General features: G+C 42.0%; 1 protein-coding gene across 3 annotated transcripts in view; it reads left to right on the top strand.

Annotated features, from left to right (window-relative positions):
* The window catches only part of ARHGEF26 (Rho guanine nucleotide exchange factor 26), a 59,241-nt gene that overhangs the window by 24,034 nt on the left and 15,713 nt on the right, over positions 1-19,494 (top strand). For all 3 annotated transcript variants that reach the window (XM_061452730.1, XM_061452731.1, XM_061452729.1), the window contains 4 exons: positions 10,989-11,141; positions 12,177-12,306; positions 14,694-14,768; positions 16,483-16,572. In XM_061452730.1, coding sequence (XP_061308714.1) covers positions 10,989-11,141; positions 12,177-12,306; positions 14,694-14,768; positions 16,483-16,572 — 448 coding nt within the window. The remainder of the gene's footprint in view (positions 1-10,988; positions 11,142-12,176; positions 12,307-14,693; positions 14,769-16,482; positions 16,573-19,494) is intronic.

The following is a 19,494-nucleotide window of genomic DNA, read 5'->3' as shown; positions in this document are numbered from 1 at the left end:
CCCAGGGGTCACTTGTGGTGTCATTTCAGTGCTGACCATATGTAGCCATGGTTTTGTTTCTCTCTAGCATACTGCCTCCATGGTGTTTTACCCAGCAGATCTTGAAATGTTTGTCAAACTTTGCATAAACAGTTTAATCTCTTTAAAATAGTATTAACTGGTGTGATCTTTTGAGGACACCTTTGGGTCATGTTATCATGTTAATGACTGTGTTACATTATTTTGCAAATTAAAATAAAAGCTATGGAGCTGGATTTTGGTTTAAAAAACCCTAATAAATCAAGGCAACCGATTTGCCTGTTTTCCAGATTCCTGGAGATGCCACCTTGTGCTTTGCTCAGAGTAGGCCCTTCAGAGCATTGTTTTTGGAAGATTACTTGATGAAGTAGTGTATCAAGTATCTTGTTTGGGTTTTAGGGTTTTTATATGGTATGGGGATGTACCCTGTATGTATCAGCTCTTTTTAACACATAGCCAAAACCTAAATGACCACTGTTTGCCAAAATCAAGAGTAACGTGTGAAGGTCCTCTAATTACAAACTGTAGTACTGACTGAAGGATAGAGGGAACCCATTCTTTTGATGAGTGTTACTCAAGAGTTTTTTCTAGAGTAAATCAGGGTGGTTTTCAGCACATTTCTCTCCCCCTTCCCCTTCTTCCCTGCCCTCGCCTCCCTCACCTTTCCTGAAATAATATGACTGCAATAGCCTCAAGCATTTGCATGCCAGGGGAGAAAAGAGCTGAAGAACAGTCCTGCTCAACCCTCTTCTGTGGTGGAGTCAGGTCCACCCAAAAAGGCAGAGGATGCAGGCTGCACCTTTAACCAGTTGGCTGTTTTCTGTGCCACTCTGTTTTTTCTCTTAAGGCTTTTGCAGTCTCTCCCATATAATACTGTCTCTGGTTCTTCTTCCTTCTCTGTAAAACATCATTCTCCTTCCTTATCTCACTTGAAATAGACTGACGGCAAATGACAAGAAATAGTGAGCAGTAATGTGTATCATCAGGAAAAGGTTCAGTAAAAGAAATGGCAGAGCTCCCAAGGCTGTGAGAACTCAGCTAAAATTACTGTGTCTCAACTGCATGATTGTAGGTGTGCATTTTCGTTGATTTTTTTTTTTTTTTTTAAATTGTGGGTTTGCTGGAGCTTGACATTGTTAACAGTGTTTGTCAGATGAAAGGTAATTCAGTTTCTATTTTAAATATACAAAAGAGATATTCTTGAATAGCGGCCATTAAAATCTTACTTTGTTTTACCTCTCTAGAGAATTCTAGTAATTTTTTTCTTGCCTATCTATGCCTGTATTCAGAACTTCATCTGCACACTGTCCTCTCTGCTAAAATTATTTTGACACATAGATGATCTTTGTGTCCCTTTCTGAAAAATGTATGACTCTGAAGCTCTAAACTGTCAATCTGTCTTCCTGAGGAAATGCAGCACAGATGGTATGTAAGTCCATGTCCCAGACTCTTATAAGGAGAGACTCACTGTTGGGTCCCCTTGGAACTTATAATTAGACTACTTTTCAAAACTCTTCTGCTAGTCCTTGGTCTCGGACTTTGTGTTCAGTTTTTTCTTCTATCATTATGTACTCTAGGAGATGGTTCATTCTTCTTTCTCTAGCTGAGGTCATTCTGAGAACTGATTCTTCTCTACTTGTCTTCTAATGACTGTATTTAATGATAACAGTATAGCTTCTTTTCTTAAAAGAAACACCACCCAACCCCCAAATCTTTGCTGCCAGTGACTTAAGATGTTTTGTGTTATCCAGCAACAGATGGGGTTTGTGTGAAATAAAATGATTTATTTTGAGGTGAAATATTGTTTGAAACAACGATTGAAACTATATTCTAGATGACTGGCCTTATTGTGAGTTTAACTAAGAGTCATAACAGCATGCTCTGTGGTAGAGGGCTGTTACAGGACAAGCATAGTAGAGTTTGTTTGTTTCATCCTTTGTTTTTTGCTGATGTAAAAGGTCTGGGTTTGGTGCTAGTGGTGCCTGAAGGTTTTCCCCCTTCCTGGTTACTCTCTCAGTTCAGCCAGCTGCCAGCCAGCCAAAGAATAATCCACAAAACAAACCTGGTCAGTTTTCTGTTGTCTCCTTGTCAGAGCAGTTCCTGGATCTCATTGAGTCTTAACCCGCAAGCAGTTGTGGTGACACACCTGAAAGCATGGTAGGAAAAAGAACAGCATGAAGCTGCCATTTGCCATGATACTTTATTTGTGTTGAAACCTATGGGTGTATTTTGTAAACAGATTTTCTGTTTAACAGAAAAAAGGAATAAAACCCCCTCAGTCCCACAGCAGAACCTGTAGCTCTTCTTCATTAGCCTGACCTCTACACAGAGTTATATATGTAAATGTATTTAAGGACAGTAAAGAAAATGTACTTAAAAATTTTAAAGCCTTCCAGCTGTAACCCAAAACCTATTTATCCAATAGGTGCTTAGTATGTCCTTTCCACAGCACCACTGTCATGAGCATCTGAAACTCACATGGATCCTCTCAAACTCTGTGTTTTGCTGTTGGTGTTGCAGGGCTTGTTCTAGTAGCATCTTAGGACACTTTCACCAATTTTCAGATTTACTGTTGCTGCAGGAAGCACAAAAGAGGAAAACTATATATATCTGTGTATTTGGTAGTAAAGTGGGTGGATGTTCAACAGTTATATGAACTTGCGTCTCTGCTTTCCTTGTACAGAGACTGATAAGGAATGAAGAAGCAGCCTTTCTTAGTTGAGAGAGTGCTCAGTCTTCAAGACATCAGAATGGTTTCAGAGAACTCATGTTGCCTTTCTTCCATAAAACAAACATGTAGCTTTGAAAAGGCACGAAGTTGTTAGTAAGTTTAGAAATATCTGTGCTTAGCAAGGCTGTCATTGTGGGAGCATGTATGTGTGTTCCCTTGGCTCCTCTCATGTTCCACTGTGTCGATGTGCTTTATTTAAATAAGATTTTAAACCTCAGATTCATGAGACTGAAGCTTTCATTGCAGATGAATTACATTGCGATGCTCCACGTTACTCTGGACAACAGTGAGGTTGGTCTGTGCAGTGTTTATACCGGGGAAGTCTTGCCTGCCCGAGTGTGGTATTCATTATCCTACATGTCATACTGTAAATTCTGCTATAGATGTGGCTGCATGAATATGAAAATCGTGTACACAGATGCTTATTTATACCTTTTATAGGAAGAGCAGCTTGATGTGCCGCTGTATCAAAACCTGCAACTTTCTTCCTATCTTTCAACATGTGATAGTTTGCTACTCCAGATAACTTCTGCTACAGATATGTAGGAAAGAAGCTGATGTGCCTGTGATGGCACAAGGAGAAGTCCAGCAGCATGTGAAGCTGTACTGTGTCATATCTTGCAGTGCTGTGTCCTGCCACTTGGCCCTTCCCATGATGGGTGTTGCTGCTCTCCCTTCTGAACCTGCAGAAGGCTGACAACAGCATAAAGTGGTGATCGGTACACTTGCACTTTGAACTTGCTTTCCTTTGGTTGTGGAGGTTCAGTGGTTGCCAGGTTGGCACAGGTGAAAGATTAACCTGGGAGTGTTTGCAGTCTCCCTCTGGTGCAGGGCTACCAGGAGGTGTGTGGCTGCAGCGGTGCCCATGGTGATACCCGCTGGACTCTTGAGTCACCTCGACACTCTACATCACCCCTACTTCTAGGCTGTGGTGGAGAGTTTCCTGGCTGATAAACTTCCCTTAAGACTAAGCAATGCTTGAATTATGGCTTTCTATGGTTCATATTTCTATCGAACAAAAATTTCTTCTCAGATACCAAGATTGATTAGTTCTTTTGTATATAGTAACATCATCTAAGGCCCAGTTAGAATTAAACTTAGCTAGAGGTATTAAAGATAACAGGAAGGGATTCTACAGGTACGTAGCAAATAAAAAACAGACTAGGGACAACGTAGGCCCACTCAGGAAGCTCTCGGGAGAACTGGCTACACAGAATTTGGAGAAGGCTGAGGTTCTGAATGACTTCTTTGCCTTGGTCTTCACTGCCAAAGGCTCTGACCAAACCACCCAAGTCTTGGAAGGCAGATGCAGGGACTGTGAGAATGAAGACCTTGGGCCCACTGTAGGAGAGGAACTGGTTTGAGACCATCTTAAAAATCTGAATGTGCACAAGTCCATGGGTCCTGATGAGATCCATCCACAGGTCTTGAAGGAGCTGGCAAATGAAGTTGCAAAGCCACTGGCTGTCATATTTGAGAAATCGTGGCAGTCAGGTGAAGTTCCCGATGACTGGAAAAAGGGAAATATAACCCCCATTTTCAAGAAGGGGAAAATGGATGACCCAGGGAATTACAGACCAGTCAGTCTCACCTTTCTGCGTCGCAAAATCCTAGAGCAGATTCTCCTGGAAGGCATGCTAAGGCACATGAAAAACAACAAGGTGCTTGGTGACAGCCAGCATGGCTTCACTAAGGGGAAATCCTGCCTGACCAATTTGGTGGCCTTCTAAGATGGGGCTACAGAACTGATGGACGGGGTAGAGCAGTTGATGTCATCTACCTGGACTTGTGTAAAGCGTTCGACACTGTCCCACACGACATCCTTGTCTCTAAATTGGAGCGAGATCAATTTGATGGATGGACCACTCGGTGGATAAAGAACTGGCTGGATGGCCACACACAAAGAGCTGTGGTCAGTGGCTCAATGTCCAGCTGGAGACCAGTAATGAGTGGTGTCCCTCAGGGATCGGTGTTGGGACCGGTCTTGTTCAACGTCTTTGTCGGTGACATGGACAGTGGAATTGAGTGCACCCTCAGCAAGGTTGCTGATGACACCAAGCTGTGTGGTTCGGTTGATACGCTGGAGGGAAGGAATGCCATCCAGAGGGACCTCGACACGCTTGTGAGGTGGGCTGATGCCAACCTCATGAAGTTTAACCATGCCAAGTGCAAGGTCCTACACCTGGGTTGGAGCAATCCCAGGCACAGCTACAGGTTGGGCAGAGAAGAGATTCAGAGCAGCCCTGTGGAGAAGGACTTGGGGGTGTTGTTTGATGAGAAAATGAGCTGGCAGTGTGTGCTTGCAGCCCAGAAAGCCAACCGTATCCTGGGCCGCATCAAAATGAGCGTGACCAGCAGGTCGAAGGAGGTGATCCTGCCCCTCTACTCTGCTCTTGTGAGACCTCACCTGGAGTATTGTGTGCAGTTCTGGTGTCCTCAACATAAAAAGGACATGGAACTGTTGGAACAAGTCCAGAGGAGGGCCACAAGGATGATCAGGCGACTGGACCACCTCCTGTATGAAGACAGGCTGCAGAAGTTGGGGCTGTTGAGCCTGGAGAAAAGGCTGCGTGGAGACTTCATAGCAGCCTTCCAGTATCTGAAGGGGGCCTATAGGGATGCTGGGGAGGGACTCTTCATTAGAGACTGTAGTGATAGGACAAGGGATAATGGGTTAAAACTTAAACAGGGGAAGTTTAGGTTGGATGTAAGAAGGAAATTCTTTCCTGTTAGGGTGGTGAGGCACTGGGATGGGTTGCCCAGGGAGGTTGTGAATGCTCCATCCCTGGCAGTGTTCAAGACCAGGTTGGACGAGGCCTTTGGTGATATGAGTTAGTGTAAGGTGTCCCTGCCCACGGCATCGGGGTTGGAACTAGATGATCTTAAGGTCCTTTCTAACCCTAACGATTCTATGGTTCTATGATCAGTACTGGCTAATGCTAACCCTTGGCTATTGCGAAGTGGGGGCTGCAGGTGATAGCCCAGGTCTATAGAGCACAAGACAAGTGACATGGCCAGTCGTTTCCCTCCATTCTCCCAGGTCTTTGCTTGCTGTGTGTATTAGTTTGGCTTTTCTAACCCATCTGTTAGATGGGAATAGCCTCACACCCCTGTTGCTAGACAGCCTCACAAAATTATTTATAAGTTCATTTTTTGTGACATCCAAGAGATCATTTTTTCCTATGACAAATAAGTATGTAGGTGACTTTTCAGGCTCAGGGAGACAGGCAGAAGCACCCTGCTTCTTCTCAGTAGTGTAAAAAGCATGACTTTGTTCAGCATGGGAAAGGTTTTTAAAATGAAGACTCCTGTTGTGATGTCTTCATAATTTATCAGGAAGATTTACATTTGTTGTGCCAGAGTGTTCTTTGGGGTTCATTTGTCAGGGGGTATTAATTGGTTGAATCAAGATGGGTGTTTCTGAAGTGCATACCATTGAGCTAGATCCCGTGAGCACTTCCCCACTATCTTGGGAATCCCGCTGGAGCAGGCTATATTGTCAGGGTTGCCATGGCTTTTCTTACTGTTCTGGATTTCTGCCAGAATACTATAAATAGCTGAAGAGGCGAGTGGCTTACCAGGAGGACAGTGACTTGCATGTAGGCTCGCTGCAAGTTTTGTTGCAGAAAGAAAGAATAGACTGTTGGTGTCTTTTTTTGCTTAGTAGTTGCTCAGTGGCTATTGCCTCATAAAAGGTATTTTTCTGGGCTGCTTCACAGTGTTTGGTGTTATGAATATATGTGTATATATGTACCGTTTACCATTATTTGGACTGTGGTAACTCCTCTAATAAACTGATAAATTTCAAAAACCTGTGGCTGCAGTTCCTTGCTGCCATCACCCTCTTCAAAGCCATTCTTTCTTAAAAGCTCTCATTCTGATCAAGCATAAAAATTCTAGGGAAATAAGGCTGTAATTTTTCTCCATTTTAATGATTTTAAATCCCCCCCCATCCCCTTTCCCCCAAGAAATTGCTTTGTGATGCAGATGTTATGCTTCTGTTCCTGGTCAGAAATTTCAGGTTTTGAGAGGCTAATCAGAATTTTTATTACTTTAACCTGAAGTTATCTGAAATTGGTGTTTTTCCCATTCCTTTATCTCTAAGAGGAGGAAGCTAAATTGTACTTGCTTCTACTTCAGGGGCTTTTTTCTGTTACTGGATAGTGATGTATCAGCAGTAGCATCACTATGAAGCAAAATCTGCATTATAATCTTATTTATGCCAGGCATACAGCTCATTATGACTTCAAAAACATTACTCAAGAATAATAATAATGAACTTTGAAATAAGTGACCCACGAGCCAGACCGCAGTTCACTTCCACACACAAGATGGCTTTGGTGGTGACAGACTGCTATTTCAGTGACTGTGGCATCTGCTGGATTGGAACAGAGGCCCTGTCCAGAACACAGGGTAACAGTGGAGAATTACATGAACTTGCAAGGAGATGAGACATTAGTACTGCAAGCAGTAGGAAAAAAAAAAAAGTCAGGTAAATGCCTGAGAACCTTGAGTCTGTAACTGCTACATAACCTGTATACAAAACAGTAATTATATTGTACTGTCCCTCCCCCTCACCAGCCCAGTAATACTCTGGTATGTGTGCTGTCACTTTGCAAATAGAATCAAATGATCTCATGTTTTCGCTATAAGTTTTATGTGTTGTTTTTGTTTTTTTTTAACTCTTGGCTCTCTTGGGTGCTGATCACCTGGTTCTGCTGGCATTCCACATTTACTTCACTTTCAGACAGATCTACTACCAAGTCTCTTCTTTCCAGTCTCACTCACTCAAAGGCTTTGCTTTCATTTTTCTGCTGTAGAGACGCTTGATGTAAATACACAATTTAGATTCCTTGCAGTACCTCCAGCTTTTCTGTATATTCCTTTTGTGTGCTATTCTTTGATTCTACATACATTTTGCTCCCAGATAACTGATTCTGTAAGGTAATTATTTTTCTAACTCGACCTGCCTAGGATTTTTTTGCCTTCCTAATTAGAACTTTTTAAATCCAGCGCAGTCTATTTTTGGAATATCCAGATAGCAAGATAGACTATTCATAACAGTGTAAGTCCTGCTCAGCTAGTGTCATTATCTAGGGGTGAAGGGAGAGTAAATGTTGAGAAGAAATGTTGAACAAAATGGTTCATGGCATCTGTTTAAGTAGAGCTCTGTTGGTGGGAGTTTTGCAATTGTAAATGAGACATCATTCAGGCATAAGAAGGTGATTTGTATGAAATAGTTTATAACATCGTGCATGTACCACTGTGCATTTATGTTCCATGAATTAACTAGAGGTTTTTGATGAAGTTATGTATTCCAGTAATTAATTACAACAATGCCAGTGAGTAGGAAAAAACAGCTTGAGAAAATTGCCTGAGAGTATTGGCAAGTTGTTCTTTCTGCTGCTTACCAGTGTGCCAGTGATTTGCCTAAAGACATGGGAAGACCCTTTAGAGGAGCCACCAGAGCTTTAGGGAGGAAGCTCTTGTCATAAAGACAGGGCAAACTCCAGTATTGCCGAGATCTCTGGTGTTTCTCGATATTGCTATAAAAAGAAAACAAACAGGAAATGAACTAAACCTGTATTTCTCAGTTTGGCATGTAGCCTTTGGAAGGGGGGGAGTTTGGAGTGTTACAAATTGGATGTCTCTTTCAAAGAACCTAAGGACAAGATGAGGGAAATCAAATGTTGGCTTACAATGCTGTTTGACTTTACTTAACTGGACCTGATTTTAACTAGAAAAGTTCTAGATTTAACACAAATGCTTTAAATAAATCCTTCTGGTATTAAGAAAAAAAAAAGTAAAAAAGGCCAGTCACCCAGTGCAACTAATTCATATTTGGTTAAATTGAATGTGATCACTTGATCCTCAGTACTGCTCATTATGACAGAAACTGTCCTGAAACTTTAAGTAAAAGGATTTTATGGTGCTTCTGGTTCACTGGTTGTGTATAGAATTAGCAGATTGGATGCAAAACCCCCCAAACTTCGACTCAAACTTTTGATACGTGATTTCCAGAGGTAGTATTTCTTGCAGTTTGTGTTGTGGGGTTGGGATTTGGGTGTGCTGCTTCTCTGCCCCCTCCTTTTTTTTCCCTTTTTTCTTTTTTTTTTTTTTTTTTAAATCTTCTGTGGAAGACTTTTACTGCTCTTTACAGTGACTCCGCCTGAGGATGTCATTGATGAGGTACCAGATAAATTCTGAAAGTGGAAGTTCTAGCCCAGCATGGCCAAACACCTTGTCAGCATGCCATAACATACAGCAGAAAGAAATGTTGTATTTCCTCATTTCCTGAGCAAAGTGAATTGGCTGTGCACTGAGCAGTTCTCTCAACTATAAACATCTGAGTAGAGCAGAAACAAGTTCCAGTTGTCTGCGGTTCATGGTGGTCAGTGGTTGTAATCTTACTGTTGAGGTTCATGGGAAAGTGTAGGCTCTGACTTGGAGACTCATTTTTTTCATTCTATTTTAATTTTTCCCCTTCTTGTACCCCATGACATTTCACACAACTGTTAACTTTAGTGGCTGTCTATGTATTGTATGAGATCTCACAGCAACTTAGTGTGCATTGCCAGTTAGTGCTGGTCTGACACTAAGAAAACCAAATATGTAACGTAATACAAGAGAGCGACAACTGGAAATGTTTTGTGCTTTGAAATGAGATGGGTGGAGGGCAGGAGGGTGCTGGAGGACTCTCCCTTCCAAACACATCCAGGCTGTGAAAAAACCCTGCTGCATCACTTAAGGGGAAAACTGAAGAGAAAGCAGCACACTGCAGCAGGCAGCAATGCGTCTGTTTGTAGGCAGCGTCTTGTTTTTCATCAGATGATAATACTGATACACATCCATCAGTTCAGTCTGCAGTTAATGTGTCAGAACCTTAAAAAAAACAAAGCCAACCCAACAAAAATCCTGCCTTGATTCTTCTGACTGTAGTTGACCAAGTGAGAATCTGCCAACCACTTGGTTCAGGCGGGTTCTTCTAAGCCCACCTGAGGAAAAAAAAGGCTTAATTTTAGCGAACCCATGTTGTTAAACACTTGCGTGACAAGCTCCTGTTCTGCTCTTCTTACATGTTTGAGCTTTGTTTGTAAAGCAGATTATGGAGAATGTTGGTGGCATGCTTAGAAAAATGCAGTGCTGCAAGGTGACAGGTTCTGAAGAACCAGTGTTAGTAATAAGAAAATGTAAAAAAAGGCTGAAATAAAATGTTTCAAACTCTTTTAGCTTCATGTGAGATCAAGGATTTCCTTAATTACCAAGTATTTCCTTCATTTTTCTGTGCTGTGTGAGAAGCTTTTCATTAGCTGGTTTGCTCTAGGGAGTTCAGGATTCAAGCGAATCACCTTATGGAATGGCAACACCAGGATGGGCAAGATTTCAGCAGCTTGTATATTTCTGAGGGTTGCGCTGATGTTGGAATGTCAGTGTAGGTAACTAATGACCTGCAGTAGCTGAGCCATGAGAGCTCTCGCACTCCAGACAGTAAGGTATTTCTAATAACTATTGGAGAAATAAAGGCTTTTGGTTTCTGGTGAAATTAGAAATGCAGAAAGGAGTGGAAAGCTTTTAGAGGCCAAAGGGACTCACAGGCAGAACAGAGGACAATGAGGAAGTTCATACAACAATTGTATTTAGGAGAAAGCATCTGTCAGGCTTTTGGTTTATGTTCCCATTTTCACTGTTTCCAGTCTGTGTTTGGTTTAAGAAGTGGATTAAGGTATATAGTACGCAAGCACGTTGTGCAGCTCAGCCTGCTGAGTACTTTTGTTTTCTCTGTTTAGGAGTCGCACATAACTTTATTTTATTGAATATTTCTGGTATTGCACTTCCTTTATTACAAGAGGAAATGTGTTAATGTGTGCTTGGAATTGTTTGGTTTCTTTTTCACCCCTGTTTCTGGAAATTCTCGTCCAACCAGCTCAGTAACACTGTTCTGGTTTTGGCAGATAGAGAATGGGAAGTAGTTTTGCCAATATTGCTTACACGGAGCTCCGCCAGGTGACACTGCCACCCTTTGGCCTTTGTCATGTAAAGGTTTCCTTTGCTGGTCTGACAAAGAAGAAATGATCTCAATCTTTCATGAACCATTCAAGTTGCCATTAGTTTATAGAAGTCATGGATTGGGTCAGGTGCAAATTGTTTTAAGAGAAATTCTGGTTCTGTTTGGGTTTTGTTTCTGATTTTTTTGTTTGTTTCTTTTTTTTGTAAAAATGAATATTTTTCTTTTCCATAGGTTCTTTACAGAGCTTGAAGCAAGGCATCAGAACAACATCTTTATTGATGATATCAGTGATATAGTTGAAAAGCATTCTTCTTCAACATTTGATCCCTATGTCAAATACTGCACCAATGAAGTCTATCAGCAGCGAACACTGCAGAGATTACTGTAAGAGCTAATTTTAAAATATGGTTGCAAAATTGCCTCTTTTCTAGTAGGAGTGAGTAGTAGGCTGTGGTATTTTGTGCAAAACCTGGCTTCCAGCTAAGCATGTGCTTACCTGACTAGTTTTTCTTAATGTGCAAGTTCCTTTGAAGTTATTGAGCTGTGCCTGGCTTCAAGGGCCAGTCCTGATTGTGGTCCTGTGTTCCATACCCTGGTGTCGTGGTTTAAAACCAGTCAGAGGGCTCCTTCGCTCACTTCCCCCCCTTCTTGCCCTCCCCCTACTCCCAGAGGGACAGAGAGGAGAATCAAAAAGAATGCAACTCCCACGGGTTGAGATAAGAACAGTTTAGTAACTAAGGTATAACACAAATCACTACTGCTGCCACCAATGATAATAATGATAAAGGAAATAACGAGGGAAGAGAACACATCACGTCACCACCAGCCAGCCAATAACTTGCCCACCAGCCCGACCAAGCACTGACCAATACCTCCTCCAACCCTGCAGTCTCCCAGCCCTTCCAGCTAACTCCCAGTTCCATCCTGGGCATGACGTGCTGTGGTATGGAATATCTCTTTGGTTAGTTTGGGTCAGGTGTCCTGTCTCTGCTTCCTCCCGGCTTCCCCTCCTCCCTGGAAGAGTGCGAGGCTCACAAAGTCCTTGGCCAAACCAAAATCAGCTCTGCTCCCAGGACGAAAGTCAAAACATGCACTGCACCAGCTACCAAGGAGGGGAAAAATGACTGCTACTGCTGAACCCAGGACACCTGGCCACTGATACGTGCGGTTTAATCAGTGTCAAAGACACTCTCCTTGTCTATTACGTGGGAGTCTGTTCATGTGTAGGAGCAGCTGAAGTTTCCAAATGTCAGTCCTGGTCTAGCATATCTAAGTAAATAAAGCTGAAGGCTTAATTGATATGACTCCTTCACAGCACACTTTCCTATTAATAAAATAATGATTTATTTAAAATCTAGCAACTTTCACAATTCTTTAGTAAAACTTACCATTTAATTCTCTCCCACCTTTTTTCACCAGAGCCACAAATCCGGCCTTTAAAGAGGTGTTATCACGGATTGAGTCCCATGAAGACTGTCGGAATTTACCAATGATCTCTTTCCTCATTCTTCCCATGCAGAGAGTTACTCGTCTTCCCTTACTGATGGATGTGAGAACAGTTATTTTTCTATTTGTCCGTGATGCATGTTCTGTTAATGTTAGCCTTCTTGCAATTCCCAGCTCATTCCAGTCTTTTCACATCTTCTTACTTCTACCAAGTACAGGCTGTAGATGGTCTACTGGTTATGAATTACTGTTGCATTTGTTTGCTTGCTGTGATTGGTACCTTCTGCTCCTGATGCCCCTTTCTAAAGTTAAATATTTAAACATTCTAATAGAGAAACTTTACAGTAAATGGTCAAAATTAATCTGACCCCAAGGAGGAATCCAACACAGAAACTGTGCATAGTGTTAGGACTAAAATCAAACCCTACAGTTTAGAAAACAAGAGTTTCCATTGTACAGATTAGGTAAGGACCCTTCTGCAGTAAATACTTACTTTCAGGAAGAAGGTCACAGAGTAGCGCTGAAGAATGAGCTCTGTACTTGAGGGCACAGGAACTGTTCGTAGATGGAACAGCATCAACACACACTATTTCTCACCACCTGGTTACACTGTGGGCATTCCCTTCCTGTGCAAGTTACTAGGTGCCTTAGGAAGTGCAAGTGAGTACTTCTGAAGCAAAGCTTTCATGAGACCTCACTTGGAGTACTGTATACGGTTCTAGTGTCCTCAACTTAAAAAGGACATGGAACTGTTGGAACAAGTCCAGAGGAGGGCCACCAGCATTATCAGGGGACTGAAGCACCTCCCCTATGAAGATAGGCTGAGACCTCATAGCAGCCTTCCAGTATCTGAAAGGGGCCTATAAGGATGCTGGGGAAGGACTCTTCATTAGGGACTGTAGTGACAGGACAAGGGGTAATGGGTTAAAACTTAAGGGAAGTTTAGATTGGATATAAGGAAGGAATTCTTTCCTGTTAGGGTGGTGAGGCACTGGAATGGGTTGCTCAGGGAAGTTGTGAATGCTCCAACCCTGCTGGTGTTCAAGACCAGGTTGGATGAAAAGGCTTGAGTGACATGGTTAAGTGAGGTGTCCCTGCCCATGGTAGGGGGGTTGGAACTAGATGATCTTAAGGTCCTTTCCAACCCTAACTATTCTGTTTTTCTAAAGTTCACACCAGGATTCCTGGCATTTCTGATAAAATGCTAGAACTAAACTTATGAGGTGGACATCAGCAGTAGTGCAGATAAAAATCCAGGCTCTGGTTCTGGCATTGGAGAGATCTACAAACGGGACAACTAATTTTGTTCTGCTACATATTTGCAAACTATGCATTGATTAATTTGATCATCTGGACAGTATCATAGTTCATTCGTGGACATTGGGTGCTCTCTTCTCTACAGTACATTTCTAGGTAAAAAATGGCATCGTAACTCAGTATTACTGTGGTGTGTCCCTAGGTGGGCCTTTTCCTTCTTGTTTTTTTTTTCTCCTCTTCCCCCTCTTGAGCTAAAAGCATCTAAACAAGCAAACCAAGCATTTTATCTTCCACTGTCCAGTTTGTTTCATTTGTTTGTTTTTCTTGGATATTGTTGTGTAAACCTTACATTGAGACTTCCAGTGAGTATGATTTTTAAGGCTTCAGTATCAGAACTATGGCTTCAACTACATTCAGAGGAGAGAACATACTTAAACCACAGACTAATTTAAAGTAAAATATCATAACATGTTTTTTTTTCTCAGTAAAAAAGTAATTTATCTGGTCTGTCATTGATTGCCTGTTTCTGGTGGGGCTTCATCTCTAACTGGTAAGAATGAGCTCTGCAAATAGATGTAACAATTATGTAAATCATGGATTGGATTTACTTCTCATTGCTTTCCAGCACTTCCTCTGTTTGGATGCTGCAGCTGTGCTCCCTTCCATGTGCTTTTTTGTTCTAATAAGATAATACTGATGTATATATTTTTTTCCTGGTTCTTGTACCAGTGTTGCCTGAAGAGCATTTTCTTCTGTTAATCCTTTGGAAACACCTTCCATGGAGAGGTCAGACAGAGTAAGCTAGTACAGTTTTCTTACTGGAAGTGCCATTGTAAATAACTGGGTATTTCAACTTCCAGGAAAAGCTTAACACTGGAACAGGAAGGACCTGGTTCTGTATGGCTGTAGTGGGATTTGTTGTGGGTTTACAGAAGTTGGAGATAAGTTGGTGAATCTTCCCCTGTCCTGGGAGGGTGAAGCCTCATTCTCCCACTGTGCTGCTGTTGTGGAGATGGGCTACAAGATGCAAAACACTGTGTGGCTCCAAAAGCTTTCAGAGGAGGTGTTCTGCTGATGTGACAAATCACTCTTGAGGAAGTGATCCAGTGTTCTCTCATTGATCTGTCCCAGCTGTGACTTCACCTCTGATTTCAATTAATATGTATGTGCAATTCTGTGTTTGTCACAGCCTGTGCTTCCTAGTCCTCTGAAGTCACTGACGTTTTATTTCAGACCATTTGTCAGAAGACTCCCAAGGATTCATCAAAATATGAGAACTGTAAGCAGGCTCTGAAAGAAGTGAGCAAGGTAAGTTCTTCAATTTAATTTGGATGCAGAAGCTTTTCTGCTTTGACTGTTCTTCTGAAATCATGCTGCATACTTTTGTCATTTTGGAAGCCCACTGTGAGAGGTGGCTGGGTTTGGGTTATTTTAGTCACCTGATAATTAATTACCATGTTATTACTCATCTTGTTCACCTGTTTCATTATGTAGTTGGGCACACTTGTTCTGTTTGCTACCACTCCTGATGACAGAAAGCTGTATGGCAGGACCAGGCATACCAAAAAAGCCCAAGCCCTGTCCTGACAGTAGAGAAAAGAAAGGCTTGAGTTTCTCTGGAAGATTCCAGATTCTTTCTGCTTTTATTGTAAATTAACCAGCTCACCTCTTGTCAGTGGCCCAAAGTTGTTCTCTCTCCTGGAGTCACACTTTTTTGCCAAGAATCAGTGGTTGCGAAGAGGAGCCCAAGTCCATTTTCCATGCACAGACTGTAAATTTCAACAGCCCTTGTAGAATAAATTTTACTTCCTTCCATGTGGACCCGAGAAATCAGATTACCTTTTTTAATTGGTGGGAAATTCCAGTCTATCCATTTAATATATTCTGGAAATTGTCAGCTCCTTAAACCAAAACATGGTGGCATGAAAAGAAAACCTGAGGATCTAAGAACTGGTTATTTTTTGCCACCGAGATCTCAGAATTTCAGAAAGTGCAGTGCATCAGGAACTGCTGCGAATGGGAAGTGCCTGCTGTGCTTTAGTAAAGCAAAACAAATCTAGCAAGTTGTGGCTAGACATTACCTTGGGCCTAGAACATCCTTATCTACTTTAAGGGAAAATGGATGATTTCCATGCATAAATAATGCAAACGGGAAGAGCACTGAAGCATAAAACTGCTGAATTCTTTTATTTAAGAAAGGCCACTAAGGATCGGTTTTAGGCCTAAATTACTGTTTGGTTATTACTTAAGAAGGTATTCTAAACCAGGCAGCATTGTGCTGCTGCCACCACAGCTGGGTTTTCCTGCAGGAACAGTGTACGGTGTGTGAAGTGCGGGGCTATAGAAGGGGAAGAGGCCAGTTGATGGTTGGGAAGACCATGTGTGATTATGTGGGGTTATAGGGAATGTGTTTTCATGCCCTTCCATCTTTGCCCCCTGTTTTTACCTGCTCCCCAACCCCCTGTGCAGACTTCAGGGAAACTGTAGCCTGCTGTAAGACTGCAGACTCTGAAGGTCTGCTGTAATGAAACCTTTTCTGGGGTACTGTTTGCTTTAGCTTAACAAGCTGGTAGCACAATGCCTCTTGGGGGACTGCCGAATGCGTGTGGTGGACATGGCAGCATGTTGTCCTGCTGCGCCAGTCTGAAGGTTGCTTGTTTTGGAGCTGATCATTAACTTGGGCAGAGCTGTGGCCATTCTCCATCAGAACTTTGAGCTGAACCTTTGTACCATATGGATGCCCCTGAAGAATAAATAATTATTGTAGCAGTATTGGATAACGCAGCTTGAGGGGGACCTTCGGTCATGCAGCCTCAAAGCAAGAATTGCTGTCAAGTCAGACCTGGTCACTCAGGGTTGCATTTTCTGGTCTTGGAAACATTATGGCTGTGACCCAGCATGAAAATCTCATTCCTGTGTCAATTTTATGCTCCCCCAGAAATGTACTTTATAAATCTACAAAAGTTTGTATTACAGATCTTGAGTACATGAAGCCTGTTAGATAAATGTCTCTTTTTCTTAGCTGGTGCGTTTGTGCAATGAAGGTGCTCGGAAAATGGAAAGGACAGAAATGATGTACACAATTAACTCCCAGCTGGAATTTAAAATCAAGGTACCATGATTATATTTGTTACCATAAATCATGTAGCACATGAATAGCATGTTAAGTGTTAATAGGATCATTGCCAGCATAAAAGTAATTAGTGCAGGCTGTAATACTGACATGACCATTCAGCCAAGGAACCAAGTTTAGATTCTGGAGCAGGTGAAGCTCTGGAAATTCAGAGTAAGTAGGGCCTGTTGGGCTTTGAATTGCTCTTTTGTCTCTCTCTTTCCTCCTCACATAAAACAAATCTGGAAGACTGCACAGCATCATTTCTAATGTGGGCAGGAATTGTTGCAGCTCTCCACTGCAAATGGAGGCCATTGAAAAATATGTCTGCTTAACTGAGTAGTTGCTGAAGTCTCTTGAGAGTGGGAACTTGTTGGAAGAATGAAAGAATTGTTCTGGGGGAGCTATTGCATCATGAAGCAGTTTGGCTTCTCATTTTGGCATGTGCTCTGGCAGTGTGTGGAGATGTTCTGGTAAGTTTATCATACCTGAATTGACTTTTCTGTAAGCTGTAGATATATAAATATAGCTGTAGATATTTTTAAGGTTTTGCTTAGATTTCTGGCTGTAGGTGAAGAACAAATTGTGTTTGTCTCTAAAGGGTACAGCAGTGTTTGTAATTGATACAGCAAACAGTGGAACTTTAATAGCCTCTGTGCTACACAGTAATTGTTGCAAAGAAATGGTTTGTTATGGCAGGATTAAAGTTAAACCTTTTGTCAGGTATTTTCATTTCAAGTAGAATGATTATGTTACAGCAAAATCTTTTTTATACGTATATTGAATTAAGTATTCTTTGCTGTGAAGATAAGTTGCTATGAAGATGTTGCTGTTGGGAGAGAGACCAGCTGCTGCTGCTTGGTGTGGAGATGGTCCTATATGTGATAGGAACAGTATGCCTGAGTGATTACTTTGACGTCAGGAGGAATCCTAATTGTGTTTGACTATCTGGATTCACAGCAGCATGAAATAAAAACCCAGGTCCATTTCTGGTCAGCTCAGGACATGTTGCTTGGAATCCTGGTCTGTTTCTACAACATTCTGGTAGTCTGCTGTGAAAACTGCCCGTCTGAGGCCCCATGCTTTTTGTGTGAGCTGCCCGAGGGGAGGGTAGCATTGAGGTGCTGCACAGCACTCAGGAGCTGCTATAGGGAGAGCCCAGCACCCTGCTTGGAGGTCATGCCTGCAGGCAGGAGTCACCTGCCTTTGCCTGTGACAGCCCATGGGGGGCCAGCAGCAGCTGCCAGGACCAAAATAGTGCGATGCCCACCTGAAATAGCAGGCAGCTTCCATGAGGTGAAATCAGTTAAGCTAAACTACACCTGTATTAATACAGTTCACTGTGATAATGCCAAGGTTTTGTCTTGCTTTACAGGTATACTCAGATAACCCTCAGATAACTGTAAAGAGTCTTAGGAGGCTGAGAGATTCCAATTTTTTTCTAGTATTGAAAATAAAATCTAGGCTTTTATTAAAAAAAGAAATTCTCTACAATTATTTTTTTGGTAGGAGCAAAGAGCAGCAGCCATGGTCATAGTTGATCTGACAGGAGTTTGGGGAGCCTGACACCCTTGGGTGACCTGCTCAGCGGTTTCATTCGTGCATTTTGAATCTGCAGAAGTGCCCAGCAGGGCCTGAATGGGGATCCCAACCTCATAGGAGCAGGAGGCTCCGTGTGACTCATCCCTGTGTGTGTGGTCACTTGCAGCCCTCACCAGCTTCATGGCAGTGAAACTGCTTCATGTATGTTGTTTTCTGTGTTTTTTAATGCACGTTTTTAATTTGTGCATCTTAAATGTGCACTTAGTGGTTCAGACCTTATCTGTGGTTTGAGAGCTTGCCAGCTGGTGTATAAAAGACTGCTTTGGCTGCATTTCAGCACATTTTTAAGTTCTGGCAGCTTGTTTTATATAGAAAGGAGATGGTTGACACGATGTACTCTTTTGGCAATTAAGGAAAAATTAATATTAAAAAGCTGCCTCTCAAATAGAGTCAATTAGGAAAATGTGATGAACTTGCTTAGAGTACAGATTAGAGGAGTTCAGTTTGTCTCAAATAGGAATCTTTTAAGTACTTTGTAAAAGAGTTGTCACGGTCCTATAATGCTGTTTTATAGCCATTATAAATTAGATCAGCTATGTCTGTTCTTGTGGGACCTCATAGAGGGCTTGGGGATTTTTGTTTATTATTTTGTTAGATGTAACTGAAGTGTGTTTCACAGGAGTAGAGAGGAGCTACTCAGATGTCACTTTTGTACATGGCTCATCTGTAGAATTGAATTTTTAATTCAGATGTCAAAGTTTTTAATTCCTAAATCTTTCACCTTTAGCACCAGAAAAGTTGTGGGGTTTTTTTCCTGCAAATGTGTTAATTTACTGTTCATGAAACAAATGTGTGTGACTTCAGTGTTCAGGGCCCATCCAGCCCAGAGTCCTGTTTTGTGAAGTCGCTACAAGCGTGATGGTATGATGGCTGGGGCATGGGCTGATGTTCCCCACTCTTCTATCCTCACCTGGAGCCATTACTGCATTTCCAGAAATGTAAAGGCCACTTGTTCAAAAACTTTATTCATGTTTCTGAACTTGAAGGGACTGAACCAGCAGAGTTTTGACTGAAAATATGCCATACGTTTTAAAGCTGAATGTTGATACAAATCTGTGTTTTCAGTGTGTGATTCCAGTGATGGGGCTTAGGAGTTCTTCTGGGGTGTTGTGTCTGAGCACCAAGCTGAACTGCCTTGTCATAACCTGTGAGGTTTAACAATGACCCTTTAATAATGTGACCAGCCATGGTAAAAATGACCTGATACAGACGTAGGAGAAAGCAATGAAGTGGTATTGGCAGAAAGCCCAAGTTAGTGGCTGATCCAGGATGAGTGACAGTTAATGAACTTAAAGTTACACCAAGCCAAACTGATTCACT

This window comes from Pezoporus flaviventris, unplaced genomic scaffold (assembly GCF_033815535.1).
Source record: "Pezoporus flaviventris isolate CSIRO_AGI_PZ_B2104156 unplaced genomic scaffold, CSIRO_AGI_Pfla_v1 ptg000013l, whole genome shotgun sequence".
NCBI classification, from domain to species: domain Eukaryota; kingdom Metazoa; phylum Chordata; class Aves; order Psittaciformes; family Psittacidae; genus Pezoporus; species Pezoporus flaviventris.
The sequence above is the reverse complement of the archived record's forward strand: the minus strand, read 5'-3'. Positions and strand labels throughout refer to the sequence as shown.